Source organism: Saimiri boliviensis, chromosome 1 (genome assembly GCF_048565385.1).
Source record: "Saimiri boliviensis isolate mSaiBol1 chromosome 1, mSaiBol1.pri, whole genome shotgun sequence".
Classification (NCBI taxonomy): Eukaryota; Metazoa; Chordata; class Mammalia; order Primates; family Cebidae; genus Saimiri; species Saimiri boliviensis.
Genome location: NC_133449.1, coordinates 100,536,290 through 100,558,008, shown reverse-complemented (window position 1 = coordinate 100,558,008; position 21,719 = coordinate 100,536,290). Strand labels below are relative to the sequence as shown.

Sequence of the window (21,719 nt, the reverse complement as noted above, 5' to 3'; positions counted from 1 at the left end):
CGCCGGCTTCCTGCTCTGTATTTAAAGAAGGCAATAAGTTAACTTCAGAAGAAACTGGTTGGTTCCCAGGTGCCAAGGGAATGTTTTCAAACATGACCCACATTGTCCCTGTTATCAACATTGCTTAATCGTCACACACTGTGCGCAGTATACTTACGTTCACATTTGGGTTCATCTGAGGATGCGGGAGCACTGTCCCCGCATCAGCCAATCCTCCCTCCACCCTCCAGCTCCCAGCAGGGCTTTTCCTTGAGTTCTCAAGCCTTGAAGTCATTCAGCTCCATTTTCGTGGCTCCCTGCGTTACCTTTCACCGCACTTTCTGGTTCCCCACTTGGTCGGATAAAAAAATGCACAAACCTGCTGTAACGATTCCAGGTCAAGTTCACGAGGATTTCAAAGCTTGTCACGGGCATCCGATGAATCCTCACCACTCTTTTTAAACATAGCTGGAAGGAATAGCATGAAATGGTGAGTCTGCCTAGGTGCAAAGAGTGTGAGTGTGAATCTCCAAGCTGTGTGACTTTGGGTAAGTAACACCACCTCTCTGAGCTTCAGCTTCCTTTTCTGTAAAATGTGAGGGAATGAAGTTTGCTGAAGCCCCACTTTTATTTTTCAGAGTCTATACATACATACATGGTATTCTCAGATGCACAGGAAACCCAGTGGAAGCTGCAGAGTTCTCCTCTGCCCCCAGCCCCCCAACATACCCAGCTCCTCCACCAACACCCCCAGGATGCATTTACTTCAGTCCCTGACCCACACAGATGCACCATGGTCACCTGAGTCCATGGTTCACATGAATGCTCACACTGGGGGCCGTGGGATTTTTGATCTGTGGAAACTGGGCTGGGAAGAACATGACGGAAACCCGGAAGCAGAAGAGGAGAACTGAATTTGGAGCTGGCTGGGCAGTACAGCTGAGGCACGGTTGGCGTGGAAGAGGGCTTGGCGAGGCCCCAGCTGCCCAGATAAGAAAGCTGTGCTCTCCCTGGGGGAGGCCGTAGGAAGCCACCAGGTCGCCACTGGAAGACATGCAGGGATCCAGGCAGATGGAGGCCTGGTAAGAGGAATGACAGGGGTGGCAGCTGCAGGAGCTGGGAGAGCCCAAGGCAGGAGGCGGTTGTATTCCCAGGCGGGGTGACACATTCTTGACCTGGGGGGTGGCAGTGAGAACAACAAGGTTTGACTGTGACTCTTCAGGCATCCCCATCTTGCCAGGAGCCATCTCCCAGGCCGTGCCAGGTGCTGACAAATGTGCCCCACTGGATCGCAGGAAGGGGTATCGGCAGGGCCAGGCAGCAGAGCCCACTGACAGGGACGGCCCAGGGTGGCAGGGTTGTTTTAGCTCCTCAGGAGCTGGACTTCACTGTGAATAGAATCATCCATGTGTTTTTTTTTTTCTTTTTCTTTTTCCTTTCTCGTTAACAGTGTAGGAGTTGCGTGAGCATGAATATGAGGCAGGAAGCAGGAAGGAATCTGCCGTTCACGCTTTCAGCCCAAGCCCAAAATGCACAGGCTCTGGGAAGTGCCGGAGCCTCAGAAGCACAGTGGGGTTGTGGGGGGGAGGGAGGAGGGGAGCCCTCAGTGGACCTCATCTCTGCAAGCCTGCCTTCTCGTGTCAGTCTCAGGATTGTGGCAGAACAGGGACAGCTCGCTTCCGTGCTCCGCCTCTGAGGACTGGCCAGGCATGTGCTCACACTCCCTGTGCACCAAACCCCTCTCCATTCTCTCAGCACCTCTGATGAAGGAGTCACCTCCCCGCCCCCACCCCCCCCCGCCACGTTTTACAGAAGAGGGAACTGACGCTCAGAGAGGTCTTGTTAGTTACCCAAAGCCACACAGCTTGGAGATACACAGCCAGGCTCTTCACACCTAGGCAGACTCACCGTTTTCATTCTATTCCTTCCAGCCAGGTTCTAGAAGGATGGTGAGGATTCATCAGGTGCCTGTGACAAGCTTTGAAATCCGTGAACCTGCACAGGAATAGTTCCAGCAGGTTTATGCCTGTTTGCTGAAATGCAGGGACAACGTGGGGCCCTGCCATGGGTGAATGGCTAAACTGTGGGACACAAGAGGGATGAAATACTACTCAGCACTAGAAAGAGAGGACTGTCCAGTCACGAACACATGGAGGAACCTCACATGCGTGGTACGAAGTGCAAGAAGCCTGTTTGAAAAGGCGACATCGTACAGGATCCAATTATATGACTTTCTGAAAAAGAAAAGGCTATGGAGAAAGAAGAAAGACCAGTGACTGCCAGGGCTTGGCAGGGAGGGAGGGAAGAAGAGGCAGGGCACACAGGATCTGCAGGGCAGTGAAAATACTCTGCGTGATACTCCAGCGACGGGCACATGCCATTGTGTGTTTGTCAAAAGTCCAGAACATGCATGAAGCCTGAGCCCTAATGTAAACCATGGATGTTGGATAACAACGTATCAGTTTAAGTTCATTGAGTGTAACAAGTGTAGCATTGCACTGCAGGATATTAAATAACAGTGCATCTTCTAAGTTCATTAATCGTAACAAATGTATCCTTCCTTGCAGGATGTTGAATGATAACAATGTATCAGTGTAAGGTCATTCATTGTAACAAATGCGCCATTCCCCTATGCCATGCTGATAGTGGTAGAGGCTGTGTAATATGCAGTAGTGGGGGTGGTATAAGGGAACTCTGTACTTTCTGCTCAATTTTGCTGTGAACCAAAACTTTTCTTTGTTGTTGTTGTTGTTGTTGTTTTAAATGAAGTATTACTCTGTCGCCCAGGCTGGAGTGCAGTGGCACAATTTCGGCTCTCTGCAACCTCCACCTCTAGGGTTCCAGCGATTGTCCTGTCTCAGACACCCGAGTAGCTGGGATTACAGGCACGAGCCACCACCCCTGGTTAATTTTTGTATTTTTAGTAGAGACAGAGTTTCACCCTGTTGGCCAGGCTGGTCATGAACTCCTGACCTCAATTAATCTGCCCACCTCAGCCTCCCAAAGTGCTGGGATTACAGGTGTGAGCCACCACTCCAGGCCAAACCAAAACTTTTCTAAATGATAAAGTCTGCCAAATATCTATCTATCTCTCCTAAAGGGCCCAAATAAAAATTTACATATATGATTGAGTTTAAAGCATTTGGGTTAAAGTTCAATAGCATCTTCTTTTTTTAAAAAAAAAATTTAAGTTCCAGGATGTATGTGCAGGGGGCGCAGGTCTGTTACATAGCTAAACACGTGCCATGGTGGTTTGCTGTACCTGTCAACCCATCGCCTAGGTATTAAGCCCGGCATGCATAAGCTATTTATCCCAAGAGCATCTTCCTTTCATAAAAGAGCCAGTCGATTTTTTCTAAGGGATCTCTTACTACTCTTTATTACTGCATTTGTTGTTATGTTTTTCAGAGAGTGGTCTCGCTGTGTCACCCAGGTGGAGTGCAGTGGTGCCCTCATCATAGCCCACTGCAGCCTCAAACTCCTGGGCTCAAGTGATCCTCTACCTCACACCCTCAGGGAGCTGGGAGTAAATGCCTGAGCTTTTTGAGGCACTTCTAACTTGAAAACGTGAGATGAAGGAGCTGAAGCACCATCTGCTTTCTAGAATTGCCACTGGCAGATTGTCCCTGACGTCTCGTTACCATGTGGAGGCTGTGCCAGGCTGTCCATCTGAGGGACTTGGGCTTTTGTATCTTGAGCACAGCTGGGTAACTGAATCTTGCACACACTTTTACTGCTGGGACCAAATCTACGTGCATAAAACACTCTCTGCAGATCTACAGTGCTTCCACGAAAGCGGGGAAAGGACACCCAACCTCTTTAATGTTATGACCTCCAAAATGATGTTTGCCCTGCTTTTGCAAGCCTGGAGAAAGACAGGGCCACCCACAAGCAGAACTAAGTCTCCTCAGTGTCTCTGTGTATTAATGCTGTGGACACCACAGAGAGAGAGACAGTTGTGATGGGACCCTCACGAGTTGCAATTAAGCAGGTTGCCGCCTCACTGCTCCACCCGTTTCCAGCTGGGAGACTTGGGCCAGGCTTCTTTAAAGTGTCTGAGTATCTGTCGCCTCCTCTGTAGAACGCTGGCACATTTGCCTCTGAGGGTTGTTGTGAAACATGTTCAGCCATGATGACTTTGAAGGCGCTAAGCTCAATGCCTGGCACCTCGTAGCTCTGTGAATCACCATCAGTAATTATGTCCTGAGGAGGGCAAAGGGCGCAGTAGCAGTTACTGGGAGGCCTGAATAAGTCGCTTGAACACGGAACACCGTTTTCTTTATCTGTCAAGTGGGCGGGCATTCAGACGCTCTGGTCTGTTTCACAAGTTTGTGGCGAGGATCTCATAAAGCTTTGGGCATGTGAGGTGGCAACCACGTTTTGAGTGTTTGTGATGTGCGAGGCACGTGCCACGGCTCCGCTCAGGGAGTGCTCCCAGGGGCTGGTCCCTGACCTCCGTGTGTGTGCCGAGTGGGGTGGGGTCTGTCTTCTTCCCAGTAAGCGATGCACCGCCAGGCCGAACGCCCTCCTTTCTTCCCGCTGGACTGGAGCCTGGGAGGGCACGGACGTGAGGGTCAGTGCAGCCCGGGCTCCCCGAGCCCTCCCCGACCCTTAGGTGGACAAACACGAACGACAGAGAGGAGCAAGCGCACGCTGCCACGTTCTTTCTCTCAGGGAATGCAGAGGTCAGGGTGAGGATCCACGGGTGTTTCTCAAAGCATGGCCCACGGCCGCCCGCAGCGCAGTCGCCCGGGCTGGGCCTGGGCGGGCCCCGAATCTCCTCCATCTGCCTGACCCTTTAGCGAGCTGCCGGCTGAGTCCGCCGCACACCCAGATGGGAGCACCCGAGGGTCTGCAGGGTCTCAGAAGGCGCGTCCTGCAGGAGGAGCAATCATGGCAGGCTTTCCGGAGGAGGCGGCCTCTGGGCCTGGAAGAGGAGGTGGGATGTGTATCAACCGGCAGCGGGCTCCGAGAGGCCGAGGTCTTGTTCACTTCAGTGACACCAGGGCTTAGTAAACCGCCTGCGATGGGCGGCGCTCGACAGCGACTTGCTGAGAGCAGGAACGTCAGGACCGGGAACGGCGCGAGGGACCCCGGCTCAGGTTCCACACGCTCGCGCAGGCGCGCCGGGCCCACGCCCACTCAGGCCCCGCCCCTCCCACCACTGCGCAGGCGCGGAGCGGGTGACGTCACTGTGCGCCAGACTCGACCCCCGGAGGCGTCGCGCGGAGACGGCGTAGCCATGTTGCCGAGGACGGGTGAGGGGTGCTTCGGGGCGCTCGCGGCGCGGGCTGGGGAGGGATGGCCGGGACCGGTGACGGTCGAGGCAGGGCCACCGGGACTGGCAGAGCATGGGGCGGAATCATCGGAGGCGGGCAAGGGGATCGGAAGGCATCTGTGCTGGGTTCGGTCGAACCAGCGGCTCTCTCGGACCCGGGATCCCGAGAAAGCTGTAGGAGAGACAAAGATGGCGCGAGGGACGCCTGCCGTGCGCGTGGGGGAGCCCCTGGCCTGTAGGAGGTCCCTCTCTAGCGGGAAAAGCGCTGGGTGACTGCTCGCAGGCTTGCCTGGCAGATAGGACCCCGTGCTCCTAGTACACGAGGTGCGCCAGGGTCTTTTACATGCCGGAGCCGCGGCGGTGAACAGGCCCACTCCCACCCATACTGCGCGAGCAGCTTGCACACAGTCCGTGCACGGAGGGTGATCAGTATGCTGGCATGGTAGGGTGACCTTTGGGGAAGCCTGCTCTGTGCCAGCAGGGAGCTGGAGCTGGAGACTGGAGTGAATGAGACCCACGCTGACCCAGCAGGGCCCACCGCCTGCTGGGGGAGCAGACACACAATTACAGAATAGGGTTCAGGCATTTCACACGTTAGTAAAATGTCACCTTTCATTATTCTAATTATTCCTCACGGTTTTGGAACTTTCCAAAGGGTAGGCCCTGCCCTTTTGTTTTGCAATGCCTGCTCCGCCTGCCAGGTAGCCCATTGCTCTTTTAGGGGGAGTCGGGGTTGTGGGATTAATTGACTCCAGAGTAGGGGCCACAGTGCCATATTTCTGTGTAACTCTGTGTGGGGTGTCCTGACAGTGCTGGCGGTATTCCAGGCCCTCTGGACTGTTAGTGAAAGTAGCTCATGTGGCAGCCTTGTAGTAATTGTTCTAATGTAATTGTTTCAGTTTGAAGAAAAACCCAAATGGTAGGGGTACTCTTTCTATTCCTAAAAGAGGGTCATCTGCCTGAGACTGAGCACACAGTGAGGGTTTCCTGGGGGAGGTCAAATCCAGGCTAGACCTGAAGGGGAGCAGAGGAGGTACAGGGCTTCAAGGGAGAGGTGGGCAGGTCAGGTATACTAGGGCCAGGGAAGAACAGCCCTTGAGCCACTTTGGATTCAGTGAGGAATGACAGGAGATGAGGCCAACATGGTCATCTAATTACTAGGTCCACACTAATAAAGGGATTGTAGTTGGTAATCCAAAGTCATCTCTGGTTTACGGATTACTTAGTTTTAAGGCAGGCTTACCTGACTTATGACAAGAATAGAGGAATCGTAGTTACGTAAAGACTGAGAGGGCAGTTTCTCTACATCAGCAGAACTCTAGGAGGGCTTGTTTACAAGGCGTGGGTTATATTGTTCTCCCCTACTGCTACAAGATTAGTAACTGGATTAAATAACTGGATTAAATATTACGGCTATGTTTAATTTACTCTGAACTTTAATAATTTCTCCTATGTGGTGGCACATGCCTGTAATTCTAGCTATTCAGGAGACTGAGGCAGGAGAACCACTTGAACCTGGGACGTGGAGGTTGCAGTGAGCCGAGATTGTGCCATTGCACTCCAGCCTTGGCAGCAAGAACGAAATTCTGTCTCAAAGAAACACACACACACACACACACACACATATACACCACTTATCATTACATTTTTTGATGTAGAGACCAAAAGACCTCGATCTGGTCTGGCATAATTGTGAGCTCTGGCGTAGGAGGCTGAGTGTGTAACGGGAGGGGGCTTTCCACATGTGCTGTGGAATTCCTTTGTATGTTAATAAGTGGGAATCTTTTGTTGTAATAGATGTCTCCAAACAGGACATTCGTGAACACATTTGGGACTACATGGAATCACAGAATTTAGCTGACTTTCCCCGACCTGTTCACCACAGGATTCCCAACTTTAAGGTACTGACACATTCCTGGAGTATGTAAAAGGAAAACAAGATCTTCCTAAATGAGTAACACTAATAATAAAATTATTGTAGTGCTTCATGGTGGATCAGAATGTGGTGAGCAGTGAGTAGCGATGTGAAATCAAAACCATTTGGCAAGGGCGTTCTTAGCATTTGGAGACCTCATTTACCCTTCACCTGGGGCCTCTTACTCTCTCAATGGGGTGGTTTGGTTGTTTCTAGGTGAAGTGGTGTTACTTGCTGTTTTCTGTTTGATACAAGGTAAAATACTTATCCTGGCTGGAAGCACGCTATTGCTGTGATGTCTTTTCACAAAATTGGCCCTGCTAAGAGCATTAGGGAGTGAAGGGTACTGAAATGAAAGCCCAGATGCTAGCGCCTTTGGAAAGAAATGAATGCCTTGCCAGCCTAACGAGGCTGGGCCTCAGTTTCCCAGCTGATCAAAATATAAGACAGCCAAAGATGGCTGTTCCTAACAGTGTTGACAGTAAAAAAAAAAAAAAAAAAAAAAAAAAAAAAAAAAAAAGGTTCTTTGAAAGAGGCAGTGTAACAGTTCATAGTCTCTGCCATGCCTGTTTTCCAAGACAAAAAGAAAATGCTTTTCCAAAATGCTCTCTCCAGCCTGACGGACTCAGCTGTTCGCTTTCTTCAGCCCATCTTGTCTGGATTGTCTCTCCCCAGGCCTGGCTTCTCCCCAGCAAGCTCCACCTTCTCTCGTCCTCAGCTAAGGTGGTTCCAAGACTGTCCTGTCCCTTTGAAAAACTGCTTGTTTTGTATGGTTTTTGTTGTTACTGTGTTTTATTTTAATGCTTCTTGCCCTAGAGAGAGAAACATATCTTTACAAAGATGAAGGATGTAGAGAACATGTATAAATCTTTCAAAGTGAATCAAACAGGAGAGAGGTAGGGCATCCAGGTCGTGCTGTGGCTTGATTTTGGTGATGGTTACACAGCTGTGTTCATTTGGTGAAAAATCATCCAATTTTGTACTCATGATTTGTATTCTTTTTGCAACACATGTTTTACTTCAGTAAAAACTAAATTGGGGCTAGGCGACTTTTCTCAAATCCCTTTCTCCCCTGACTACTTCCTTAGATGTTCCTTTGGGTGACTGTTGGTGCCTGTCTGAGTGAGATTCTGGGTGGAGCTCCCCGGGTGGCGGTTGGCCTGAGGGCTGTTGTCCTCTAAGTAACGGGTGATTGCATTGAAAACAGGGAGCTTCTCATGCTGCTGAGCAACTCCTGCGCTTGCCAGCATTCAGAACGGCCAGGACCATAAAAGTAAATCCTGATGCTCCCCAGAAAAACGCTCGCTTCTTCGTTCTTGAAGTAAGTGCAACTCTGTCTGTTTGCCTAACTAGGGGTCTTACCTGGCTTGCCAAAACCTCAAAGACCTAGACGTTTTTGCCAGAACTCAGGAAGTTAAAGTGGACCCTGATAAACCACTAGAAGGCGTTCGGCTGCTGGCGCTGCAGGTAATTCCACTTCCGTGGGCGGAGCCGACCCCTGGCCGCCAAGGGGGACGCCGTTTCCAGGTAGCTGGTCGGTGCATACATCTGTCTTGTGTTTAGAAAGTCAGTGCTTCTGACTTCCTCCAGTACAGAAAGTGCCCTTGGTGGTGATTTTTCCAAAGATAGTTCAGAAGCGTTCAGCTGTTTAGCATTGAGTCAATCAGGAGTCCTGAATGTTTCTAAATTCGGAGATAAAGGCTATTGAAAACAGTGGCATCCAGGCATTGGCACAGGAGAGGGATTCAGGCAGAACCTGTGGTGTTCCAGAATTGAGGAGCTGGAGCTGAAATAGATGACACCACTTTGCCGTTTGAAATGAGCGTGCTAACAAGCTTGCTGAATACGCAGTCATTTGCTTCTGGGTGACAGATAGCCACCTGTCATGTTCTGATACTGTAAAGAGCATGGTTAAGAACTGAGAGATTTCTTCTTAACACTTAAACTTTTTTTAAATTCAGGCATGCTCTTAGAATAAATTGTTATTTTTTCACTTCCTAACCAAACAAAAACATGATGGCTTTGAAGCATTCTCAGTTTTGATGTGCTTCATCAGAAGAGGAAGACGATAACATATTTAGTTCTTTTTGCCACGTAATTCTTTGAAACATAAATCATGATTAAGAAGTCTGATGTGTTCTCAAAATATTCCTATTAGAGGACTGTTTCTCAGCTTAAAATACATAGGCCCCTTTTCAAGAAAAAAAAAAAAAAAAAAACCCAGGGTTGATTTAAATTACTTTACTGTAATCTAATTTAATATGATAAACATAAAACTTGGTATAAGTTTTAATGCTGATAGCTTTTATGCAACTATAAAAGCAAAATAAGCCTATATGTTAAAGGCAAACAAAACTATAAAATCAGTAACATTTCAATGACCCCATTAATTTAATGTGATGGGGTTGATGTGGCTTTGCTGAAGCTGGTCACAGCTGATCATGTGAGTGGTAGTACTGGACGCCACGAAGCAGGATTATTGTTCTGCCTTAACGCTGCGACGCGTTGTGTGCTGACTCCGTTCTCCCACCCATGCTGTCAAGTCAAACTCCCGAGAAGCCCTGGTTAGAGGGGCACTTTCCACACCGTGTGGTAAGGTGAATGGCAGGGTGCATTCTTGCCAGAGCTGAGAGGAGGGTCCTGTCCTGGGTCTGAGCTCATGTGGGAAGTCATTTTGGGTACTGATTGCAGTTCAGCCTGAAGAGAGACTTCCGTGTAGGCTCTTGCAGAAGCATGGCTTCATGTCAGCTTTATTTTCCCAGTTAACCATTTTAATAAGCTGGAAGTGATGCTGGCAGTAGCAAGGAAGGACAGCAGTCGGCAGTCACTCCTCTCGAGGCACAGTTCTGTCTAAATGTTTCCCTGTATTATTTTGCTTAGTTCTCCAGTAATCCTATGGGAGTCATCTCTGCTCCTCTGTGACACTTGAAGCCAGAGGCAGAGAGGCTCTACCTCAGGTTACCGCACATCAGTCTCGGTGCAGCCAGGATGCTGACCCAGCCATCTGATTCCAGAGCCAGTCCTTGCAGGTGTGAAGTTCAGGGTGTTCTCAGCTGTCAGCCCCTCAGAGCAAAAGTCAGAACCCTTGACCGTGCAGAGGTCAGCCTTAGCCAAGTCAGCCTGGGAGGGGAATGCAGCCCTGAGCTCCTCCCTGTTGCTTCGTTCTCAGTTATTTATTCAGGCTGAATAAATAACCGAGCTATCTCCTGGGATGCATGCTGGACACAGGGATGGAGTGTGGAGACACCATCACACATAAGATCCCTGCTTTCTGGTGCTTACAGGGTTCTCAGTGGTCTTTGGAAACTTTAAGGACTTAAGAATCAGCTGGGACACAGGTAAAAATCTACGTCACTGAGCCCCAGCTGCATTTGGGCAGGCAGTGGTGACATGCACAGCCTCAGGCCATACCTGAGGTGACAGGCACAGCGGCCAGTGCTGGAAGCATGCACAGTTTCCCAGGCTGAACCCCAGACCTGTGAGTCAGTCTCTAGAGTGGCATCAGACTCTGTTGAATGAGTTCTCTGGGTGTGCTCCAAGCACTCAGGCTTGTGGACCACTGGCTTAAGTGACACTTGCTAGCCCTGGCCACACTGGTGTCACTCAAGGAGCTTTGAAGACTGTTGGCCATGCCAGGTTTCAGTCAGCCTCTAGAGTGGGGTCTAGATCTCCGTCATTCTTAAAGCTTGCTGGTGTTTCTAATGCACAATAAAGGCTGAGATCCACTGAGCCAGGGGATGAGTAGGTTCTAGAAAAGAGGGAGCGATCCCCATCATGTGGCGCACAGGACCCCAACTCCACCAATGAGGGGAGCCACACTTCCACCACTCAGAAAAGCAGTGAGGTAGTTCCAGCTGCCTGTGTTGAAGTGCTTTGCTCTCGTGGTTGACAAGGCTTTGTTGAAATAGGCCACACAGGTGTTAATAGGTCTTTTATTGGTCTTGAGTTATCATCTGCTCAAAAACTAATATATATATATATATATATATATATATATATATATATATATATATATATATATATATATATATTATATATATATATTTTTTTTTTTTTTTTTTTTTTTTGAGACAGAGTTTCGCTCGTTACCCAGGCTGGAGTGCAATAGTGTGATCTCGGCTCACCGCAACCTCCACCTCCTGGGTTCAGGCAATTCTCCTGCCTCAGCCTCCTGAGTAGCTGGGATTACAGGCACGTGCCACCATGCCCAGCTAATTTTTTGTATTTTTAGTAGAGACGGGGTTTCACCATGTTGACCAGGATGGTCTCGATCTCTTGACCTCGTGATCCACCCGCCTCGGCCTCCCAAAGTGCTGGGATTACAGGCTTGAGCCACTGTGCCTGGAAAAATATACTATTCTTTACATGAAAGATGTCTCAGATCTTATGATTGCCTTGTGGCTTACCCTTGCATAATTTACAGAGACATCCCAGCCAGTGGTTTTCAAACTTCTGTGTGCATCAGAATCGCTGGAAGGCTCATCAAAGCTCCCCCACCCCCAGAGGGGCTGATTCTTTTCTAACAGGTGCCAGGGGTGCTGATGCACTGGCCCTTCACTCTGAGAAGCCCTGTTGTAGAGGTTCTCACAATAGGCATGTAAGAACTGAATAGAAGGAAAGGGCTATTGGCATGTGTGGGTGTATTGATTATCATGATTACTGATCTCTTTGACTGATGTACTGAACGGTCCCACTAGATAGAATGTTTGAGTAAGTCAGGTAGTCATGCGGTGCAGTTTCTGATCACAACATTGTTGTCACTGTGTAGCGCTTGGTGCTGACAGCAGAGGAGCACAGGAAAGTCGTGGTTGGGATTTTGTCAGAACTGTCCTAAGTTTGGATTTCTGTTGTCTATTTTTAACTGTAACGATTTTGAATGGCAGGTGAGGTCAAATTAGCAAGTTTAGTAAACCCTCCTGCTCTTGAGAGTAGAGAGGTGCCAAATGGTGATGGTAAGAAAAATCCACCCACACATGAGTTAATTAGGTTTTCAAATAAGTAATTTCCTTGGCACACACCGAAAAAAAAAAAAAAAAAAAAATGCAGATAATAGTAATTGGCATCTTTTCTTGAAGTTGTAGAAGCATGTGTAAGAAAGTCCTATGGAAAAATTTAATTTTGTAATGTGTTGATTGTCTTTTCTTTAAAAGAACAAAAAAACATTGTTGGTTCCAACACCACGACTGAGAACGGGGTTGTTTAATAAGATCACACCGCCCCCTGGGGCAACTAAAGACATCTTGAGAAAATGTGCCACCTCTCAGGTAAGTGCTAGAAGCAACGTCCCCACCTGGGAGAGAACGAAGCCTTCCGGCGAGTTAGGATAGCATAAAATAGCATCACACAGTTGGAATTCATTTTTAACAGAGCCAAAATAGCAGAGATATTAAAGTGTTCAAGCATTCTGTGATGAATGGAGCCAAGTAGAAAAATGTGAGTAAATGGATTGTATTTCTGTCACTCTATTTGTATTTGCACGAAATTGGCAAATTATGAATTCCTTATTGTAAGAGAAGGGAAGACACGTGCTCTGGTTCTCTGGCCTGCCCCAGTGTTGACCTGCAGTGTTTAGTATCGTGTGGTTTTTCCTTTTCCCAGGCTGTTCATCAGATGCCACCAGAGCAACTGGGAGACAGCATGGAATTTCTAAAATGTGCTCCATTGGAAATTGCCTCACCAGTTCTAAATGAGTAATTGCTGACCGTGTTTATTTAAGATTTTCTTGAATGCCTCACAATTTAGTAAAGCTGAGTGTGTACATATCCCATTAGCGTGCATTATAATAAAATGTGTCATGGATTTTACAGTTAAGGAAGTCGAGTTTGGTGACTTTTTTAAGAATACTAAAGTAAATTCCAAGCCATCTAATGCCTAATCTACTGAGAATTAAAAAATAAGGCAATTCAAGATACCCTTTTTTATGGGATTTGCCACTTCAGCCTAATGTATAAAACTGGAACGTTTTATTGTTTACTTACTAGCAGTCTGCTTATTCCAAAAACAGAATTTGATATGGCTTATGAAATACATACAATAAAGTTAAAAAAAAAATGTATATATATATGTATGTGTGTGTGTGTGTGTGTGTGTGTGTAGAGAGAGAGAGAGAGAGGAGCAAAGGAAAAATAAAGGATAGAAAAATGAGACAAAATCATGGTGATGGTTAGCATTCACAAATGCAGATGGTCTTTTCTTTGCAGGTGGTCAATACCCACCCTCTGCAGCCCCTGTGAGTTGAGGAGAATGCAGGGCTTCTTGCAGTGTAGGGCTTTCTGTGACTGTCGGGAGACCCCAAGCCTGCACTGACCCATGTGGAACTTGTCATAGCTCTCACTGGCAGGCAGGGCCTAATGCCACATGAAATGATCAGCTACTGCCGGATAATGGCTGGAAATGGCTTTTTCTTGAGATTTGTATAAACCATGTTATGAGAATCATGAACATATTCAACTTCCCTGTTCTTTAAATGCAGGCCTGCATTAGTATAAAGTCATACACTTGGGGGATATTTTTTTAGAAGCGAGTGTATTGTACATAAAGATAGTGACCTTTAGGATTTTATGGTGAATCAATATACAGTGTTTACTGACCATGTCTTATGTGCTAAATGCACACATTTCATTATTTAAGTCCAACACTGGTCTGTCGAGGCAGAGGGCGGTATCCCTGTCTTACAGGTGAAGAAACTGAGGCTCAGAGAGCTCCAGCCTGCTGGGGTCTTGTGGCTCAGAGGCTCTGGAACCCAGTTCTCTGGGACCCCACCCCTGCATTCTCACCACTGTGCTCTTCTGCCTTATGGGGATAACCGATATGATAAATGTTAAGGAATCAGCAGCCTATGAATTTGTGCTGTCAGTTACCCTTGGCCACTTTTCTGGGAAAGAGACTGGGGGAGCTATGCCCTAAAATGGTTTCTAGAATGCGGCTTCCCCTGAAACGCCACATCCCCAGTGCTGAGTGTGCCTGCTTCGGTTTTGTCCAAGAGGGTGACTCAAACCCTGAATGCACTTTGATCATAAATTGTACAATGGGGAAGCAGCTGGAGTGAAGTTTTCAAATCCATCTCTATTGCAGGGTGTGAGGAACTACAGTGTCCCCATAGGCTTGGATTCCAGAGTCCTTGTGGATTTAGTTGTGGTGGGATCCGTGGCCGTTTCTGAAAAAGGTAAGATGAGCAAATGGGAACTCGGGTGTGACAGCTGTGCCTGAAGGTGGCTGCATGCCAGGCTTTCTTTGTTTGGCTGTCTTTAAAAAGTCGCTGATGATTTCTGCTTTCTGAATTCGCTTACCTGGTCCCGAAGCCACTGCATTTTTCAATAGTGAAGAATTGGCTCAGCCCACCCACTCCTGGCCCCAGCCCAACGTGTACAGCATTTTCAATTTTCTTAGCAGGAAAAATAAAGTGAGATAACTCTCTCTTCAGATGGTGACACATTTTCTCTCTGTTCTTAAATGAGCTGGAGCTGGAACTGAATTTCTTTTCAGTATGTCAGTAAATAGTTGGTTTTGGAGGGACTCCAGCTAATGGAAAAACAGTATGTTCTAAGCTTTGCTTTTATGATGAAGAGCAGCAGACTCCTGAACAACGTGGTGTGTCCCTGAGACTTCTTCCAGGGCTTGGTGCTTTGCCATGCTGCGTGTGAGGCAGGCTGCACTCGGTCCACAAGGCCAGGGGACCTTGTCAAGAAAGCAGGGTCACTGCGCCAGCCCTTACTGTCTCCGCCTGCAGGGCGCTCTCTTTTTCTAGCTGCCACTGGGGCTGACGTGGGTACACTGTTCTTTATTCTTTGTTTTCAGTGCATTCCCAGTTTCCAGTGCTTCCTCTATGTGATCAGGGCTTAGGACTCAGGAGCACACTGTTCTGGTGCACCTGCTGTGTGCCAGGCATGGCACACACTAAGATAGAGAGTGGTCTCTATCTTAGTGCACGATGTGTGGGTAAGGCAGACACAAGAGCTGGACCAGGATAGGACATGACATGCTCAGTGCTGGACACAAGTCGGAACTCACAGGAGTGGGAGGAGGAGTCTGAGGAGGGACCTGCCAGCCCGGAAGGGACATGTCCTCAGTAGGGGCCTCAGGGCTGGCTCCTGCATGCTGGTCACTGCCCAGGCAGAGAGTGCTGAAGGGTCCTCAGGCAGCAGGCTCTTTACAAGGTTGCGGCCCTTAGCAGCCTTCAGGCCAGACGATGGGATGTGGGCTCTTGGCAGTGGGAAATCGGCAAAGGTCTCCTCTTCAAAAGGAGCATCAGGTTCAGGGATATATCCAGAAGGAAGCAGTGTTTCCTGTGTCATCATTCAGATAACCCCCTATGTAAAGTAGTAAAGTAGCCGCGCATCTGCTTAGAAAATTCAACAGCACAGAGCGCTCTACCACACATCTTCCCTGTTCCTTCCCAGCTGCCCCATCAGGAGCTCCTAGTACAGATGTCGTGCATGGTAGCATGCATGTGAGATACAACATCTTTTTTTAAGTTCCGAGATACATGTGCAGGAAGTACAGGTTTGTTAGATAAACGTGTTCCATGGTGGTTTGCTGCACCTATCTACCCATCACCTAAGTATGAAGCCCAGCATGCATTAGCTGTTTTTCCTGATGTTCCCCCTTCCCCTGCCCCTGCCCTGACAGGGCCAGTATGTGTTGTTTCCCTCCCTGTGTTCATATGTTCTCATTTTGCGGCTCCCACTCAGGAGTCAGAACATGCAGTGTTTGGTTTTCTGTTCCTATGTTAGTTTGCTGAGGATGATGGCTTCCAGCTCCATCCATGTCCCTGCAAAGGACATGATCTCGTTCCTTTTTGTGGCTGCATCGTATTCCATGGTGTATATGTACCACAATTTCTGTATCCAGTCTATCACTGATGGGCATTTGGGTTGATTCCATGTCTTTGCTATTGTGAATAGTGCTGCAGTAAACATACATGGTATGTGTCTTTATGGTAGAATGATTTATATTCCTTTGGGTATATACCCAGTAATGGGATTGCTGGGTTAAATGGTATTTCTGGTTCTAGGTGCTCTAGAAATCGCCACACTGTCTTCCATAATGTTCAAATTAATTTACATTCCCACTAACAGTGTAAAAGCATTCCTACCTCTGCACAGCCTCCCCAGCATCGATTGTTTCTTGACTTCTTAATAGTCACCATTCTGACTGGCATGAGATGGTATCTCATTGTAGTTTTGGTTTGCATTTCTCTAATGATCAGTGATGTTAAGCCTTTTTTCATGTTTGTTGGCTGTATAAATGTCTTAGTTTAAGCAGTCTCTGTTCATGCCCTTTGCCTACTTCTTAATGGGGTTGTTTGGGTTTTTTTCTTGTAAATTTGTTTCAGTTTTTCATAGACTCTGGAGATTAGACCTTCATCAGACAGGTTGCAAAAATGTCTCCCATTCTTTAGGTTGTCTGTTCACTCCAATGGTTTCTTTTGCTGAGACACAGACACCTTATAGCAGTTGTCCCCGCCTTTTTGGCACCAGGGACTGGTTTCATGGAAGACAGTTTTTTCATGGACCAGGGAGGGGATGGTTTCAGGATAATTTAAGAAGATTACATTTGTTATTTGCTTCGGTTCTGTTATTCTTACATTGTAATATATAATGAAATGATTGTACGACTCATAGAGTCAGTGGGAGCCCTGAGCTCGTTTTCTTGCAATTAGACGGTCCCATCTCAGAGTGATAAGAGAGTGACAGGTCATCAGGCATTAGATTCTCATAGGAGCATGCGACCTAAATCCCTGACACACACAGTTCATACAAGGGTTTGCACTCCTATGAGAATCCGATGCCACAGCTGACGGAACAGGAGGCAGAGGGCAGACAGTAATGAGAGTGATGGGAGCCACTGTAAATCCAGAGGATGCTTCACCTGCTCACTCCTCACCTCGTGCTTTGCTGCCTGGCTCCTCACAGGCTGTGGACTGGAACTGGTGTGTGGCCCAGGAGTTAGGAACCCCTGTCTTATAGTTGTGTGTGTGTGTGTGTGTGTGTGTGTGTGTGTGTGTGTGTGTGTGTGTGTTTGAGATGGAGTTTTGCTCCTGTTATGCAGGCTGGAGTGCAGTGGCATGATTTCAGTTCACTGTACCCTCTGCCTCTTTGGTTCAAGCGATTCTTTTGCCTCGGCCTCCCAAGTAGCTAGGACTATAGGCATGTGCCACCACGTCCAGCTAATTTTTGTGTTTTTAGAAGAGATAGGGTTTCACCATGTTTGCCACGCTGGTCTCGAACTCCTGAGCTCAAGTGATCCACCTGCCTCTGCCTTCCAAAGTGTTGGGATTACAGGCATGAGCCACTGTGCCTGGCCTATAGTTTATAGGTATAGATTTATATACATCCCTTTTCTACATTCACAGAAGGGACACTGCACACACACAGCTCCATGCCTTGCTGGAGAATGTGTCTCACAGCCCATTCCCTGTCAGTGCAGCAGACTGGCCTCCCCGTCCCCTGTATTGAGCCGTGGCAAGGTCTTCTTATATGACTGCACCTCGGTAACTGAGCCCACTCTGGCCGATGGTTGCATATGTTATGAGTTATCTCCAGACTTTGCTTTGGTCTTTTTCCTTGCAGATCATGCTACAGTGAAGTATGTCCTGTGGGATCGTCTAGGTGTGCCTTTGAGGCTATCCAGGGGCCAATTCCTCAGAGGGAAATGACTGAGCTGAAGGGTAGATTGTCAGCCTTGATGTTGCCACCAGAAGGGCCGCTCACTTTCGGCCCCCAAGGGTGGTACCTAGCCTCTTTCCCCGCTCCCTTGTTCCTAGCTGGGATGATCCAGCGTTGACTCAGCAGTCTGCTAGTGAGCAGTAAGCAGTCTCCTTTTCCTTTGCCTTGTACTTCATTAGGAGTCAGCCAAGCATTTCTCATGTTTGCTGCTTATCTGCCTGTCATTTTCTATGGACCATTCATATCCTTTGCTATTTTTCTGTTGAATTTTCTTTCCCTTGTTCCTTTGCATGCACAGTTGAAGGTTTTGAATTGTCAGAGTAACATGACCAGATGTGAGTCTTAGACACAGCAGCACTAATGCAGGCGCTCTGGGGGTGATGCTGGTGGTGGTACACACAGGCCTCAGTTTCTGAAGTGCCTCAGGCTTCTCCTAAGAGGAACTGCAGATTGTCTGTGGGGGCCAGAAGGCATTTGACGTCCCCTGTCTTCCTGCATTTTTGTCTCTGAATAGCTGATTTGGCTAGAGAGACTGTTAAACCTCGGTTGCATCTTAGCTGCTCTTTTAGGCTCAGATAGTCCTTTTGTTGTGCCACTAATGACAGATTCTCAAAGCGGCTTTACTACTGCTTCAGCCATCCCTCAGAAGCCAGTGTCCAGTGGCTACTGTCGAGTGCTTTTTCAGAAGCAAGGCCGTGCCGTCACGAAGTCCTGACTTCAGAGTAGCGATTTTCCCTCCAAGCTAAGCTGATTAAACGTATTTTCCTTTTAGTAGGAATTTGTTCTTAGTCTTTTTGAAAACTGTTGATTGTTTTTAGATATGAGTCTTGCTGACATAAAGCTTACCTGTTTCCCTTTGTGACATGCTTAAAAGCGTCAGTGTTGATGTCGTCGTATTTTTGCCATCGTCCATTTGCCATGCTGTTACTCCTGTTGAATGCCCAAGAGTCCATCGTCATTGTGGGCTGCTTGTGGGCGTTTCTGTGGACATTTCTATAGATGGGCCAGGGATATTTTTTCTCCTTCTGCTGGCCTTGGTGGAAAATCTACTTCTCAGTGATGCCCCGGACCACACAGTGATACTGATTCTCGGTTGTCTCTTAGGCTGGAGAATCGGGAAAGGAGAAGGCTACGCCGATCTGGAATATGCCATGATGGTGTCCATGGGCGCCGTCAGCAAGGAGACGCCAGTGGTCACCATCGTCCACGACTGCCAGGTGCTCCTTATGAGGGGGCTGAGCAGAGCCACTGCCACTCTCTTCTGAGGGAGGGGGCAGGGAAAAAGACTGTTTGCTACTGAACCTTGCCCTGTCACGAGTGGTGTGGGGTCAGCCGGGGCTGGACTTGCTAGTTGTGCGCTGGCTAAGCCTTAGCCCTAGATTGGATTTGGGGGTGCTTCTCTGGCCAGCCTCACATTCCCACCGGGCCGGTGTAGCGTGCACGACTGCAGTGGCCCTCCTGTCAGCCCCTTTATCCCACAGAGGCGCTCCTGCTGGCTCCTCTGTCCCATAGTGGCATTCCCAACGGCCCCTCTGTCCCACCCCCCAGGTTGTGGACATCCCTGAGGAGCTCCTTGAGGAGCACGACATCACTGTCGACTACATCCTCACGCCAACCAGAGTCATCACCACAGGCTGCGAGCGCCCAAAGCCAATGGGAATCACCTGGTCCAAGGTGGGTCACAGCCATGGCCAGCTCTGGCCTGTAGCTTAGCAGCCACTCCTCTTTTAAGTGTTTCTGTCTGGCACAGGAGCTGTTGGCAGTCCCAGCGTGGCTGTACATTACAATTACCCAAGAAGCTTTTGAACAATTTGGTTCCTGAATGACAGTCTCCAGGCCCAGGCCTAAGAATCTGCTTACACATCTCTGGGATTCTAAAAAGCAGCTAGGTTTAAAATCTGCGTCTGTTGACAGCAGAAATGGCCACGTGGGCCAGGAGGGCAAATGCCTGGAAGTTTGTTTGTCACCTGGTTTTCGTTTTTAACGTTGTTTTCTGCCATCCCGGTTGCAGCAAGCTCTGCCTGGCCGCGTCGCATTGGTCTTCCGTTTTTAAATCCAGATTCTTTTCTTACTGAAAGTCTGGATCTTCAAGCAGAGCTAGCCCGAGCAGAAGGCAGTACCAAGCCTTTGGACATTTGATGCATGTGTGGTTTTTATCTCCAGGTGAGGTAGTGGCACATGTTGAAAATTAGTCTGCAGTAGGAGCTTGACACTCTGCAAGCCAGCCTGTAGGTTATAACACTCTATCTCCTGGCAAACAGCTAGAATTACCGAGAAGACCTTTGTGCTGCATGTGGACAAAACTATTGGTCAAATAAGCATACTTGTTAATGCCTCCCATTCTTTAAACCCAAATCATTCAGCGTCTGAGAGTATCCTTCCTTTGGGCATGGAAAATCAACAACATCCACCTCTAAGGGTGAATATCAAATACTTGCTATGTTTGCCACAGCCTAGTGGGGCCTTTCCCTGCAGGTGTCCTGGGCAGGCACTGTTGGGGCCTCCCGGGGCATACGCTCCTTCTCAATTGGCCCTGGATAAAAGCAGAGGGGAGCAGCCTTTGTGACCCAGAAGTGGATGGGCAGCTCTCCAAGTGTCCCTGGAGCACTGGGGAGAAGGTGGTCACTGCCCTCCCAGGAAATGAAAATATCCCTTGGTGTCTTTCTAAAGCTTGGGGCCACCTGTGAAACTTGATCCACAGCTTCCTTGTAAGTGGAAGCCAGTGTACCAGCTAGAGCTTGAGGGCGGTGATTCCTCAGAGCTGAGAACAGGGTGCCGGGAAGGTGGCACAGGGCAGTGGCCACTGTGAGGCCGCGGCAGTCCCTTCAGGCCAGCCCTTCGTGGAAGGGACACATTGTAGCCATGTTAGGGGGAGCCCGGACAGCCTCTCCCGGAAGAGAGACAGGAACAACCTGCTTACATTCTAAAGATTTTAACAAGAAAAGTAGAAAAGTAGCAACAAATGAGTCATTGGACTCGTTAGGTGAATATAATCCTTTTACAGCAAAGCATACCAAACTCAGCCACAGTTTCCTCAGTCAGCGCTATGTGTGTGTGGGGTGAGGGGGGTGGGGGAGGGCATTGGGGGCTTCACTGTTTGTCAAGACCCTCTTTCAGGAAAATGGTCATTGTTTATGAGGCCTCAGCAAGAAACTCAAACTTCTAAAAAGCCAGCTCTCATTCTGGGTCTCGTCCTCAGTTTTCCCGCCTGGGAATCCCTTGGCAGGGTCAGAGGAAGTCAGTTCCTTTCTCCAGCCCCAGCGTTTCGGTTACTCTTGCTAGCCATGCAGCCAAAGTGAGTCTGTATCAGCATTTGTTGGTAGAAAAAGAAATCCCTCAATTCCAGTAAGGATTTTGGATAAAGATGGGGGGCAGTTCAGTGCTCGGTTATAATACTGTTTCAAATGGACTTTTTGGCAAGTATTTGGTATACCTTTCATGATACAGTGATAATAGGTTTATAGGTTTTCGAATCCCAGAGTTTGCCTCTTGGGTATATTTCTGGAATATCTGGGATACAAACACTTTGGATCTCTTGATGGAGGTGGTGAGGGAAGTGGAAGCCATGCCTTTTCTTTACTCATTTTCAATCCACAAAGACAGCAGCAGCTGATTCCCTGGTCTTTGTTCCAATCTTCCAATGGTTGACATCCTGCTCCATCTTACAGACCAGTCTAATACACACTGACTGAGTGCAGTTACTGTAACGACGCATCTCCTTGATTCACCGTCGACGTCATTGAGGGCTCTTCTCAGCCGTGTCTCGTGATTTTAAGGAAGGGAGACCAGGTGGCCAGTGAGCGTATTGCTGAGTTTAGCAGTCAAGAGTTTCCCACTTAGTAGTTCTCTCTGTAACCTCCAGCACACCCTCAAAGCCTCC

At 48.3% G+C, this 21,719-nt stretch overlaps 1 protein-coding gene across 3 annotated transcripts in view; it reads left to right on the top strand.

Moving 5' to 3' along the window:
- The first annotated feature begins 5,158 nt into the window (after positions 1-5,158).
- Positions 5,159-21,719, top strand: part of MTHFSD (methenyltetrahydrofolate synthetase domain containing) — a 37,542-nt gene continuing 20,981 nt past the window's right edge. Inside the window, exons 1-7 of one of the 3 annotated variants that reach the window (XM_074401042.1) lie at positions 5,159-5,237; positions 7,055-7,158; positions 8,526-8,699; positions 12,323-12,436; positions 14,247-14,337; positions 18,944-19,056; positions 19,388-19,513. In XM_074401042.1, the coding sequence (XP_074257143.1) occupies positions 5,222-5,237; positions 7,055-7,158; positions 8,526-8,699; positions 12,323-12,436; positions 14,247-14,337; positions 18,944-19,056; positions 19,388-19,513 (738 nt within the window). In that variant the 5' untranslated portion in view covers positions 5,159-5,221. Of the gene's footprint in view, positions 5,238-7,054; positions 7,159-8,379; positions 8,494-8,525; positions 8,700-12,322; positions 12,437-14,246; positions 14,338-18,943; positions 19,057-19,387; positions 19,514-21,719 lie in introns of all 3 variants that reach the window. The other 2 variants (XM_010333688.3, XM_010333689.3) reach the window with 2 other exon arrangements.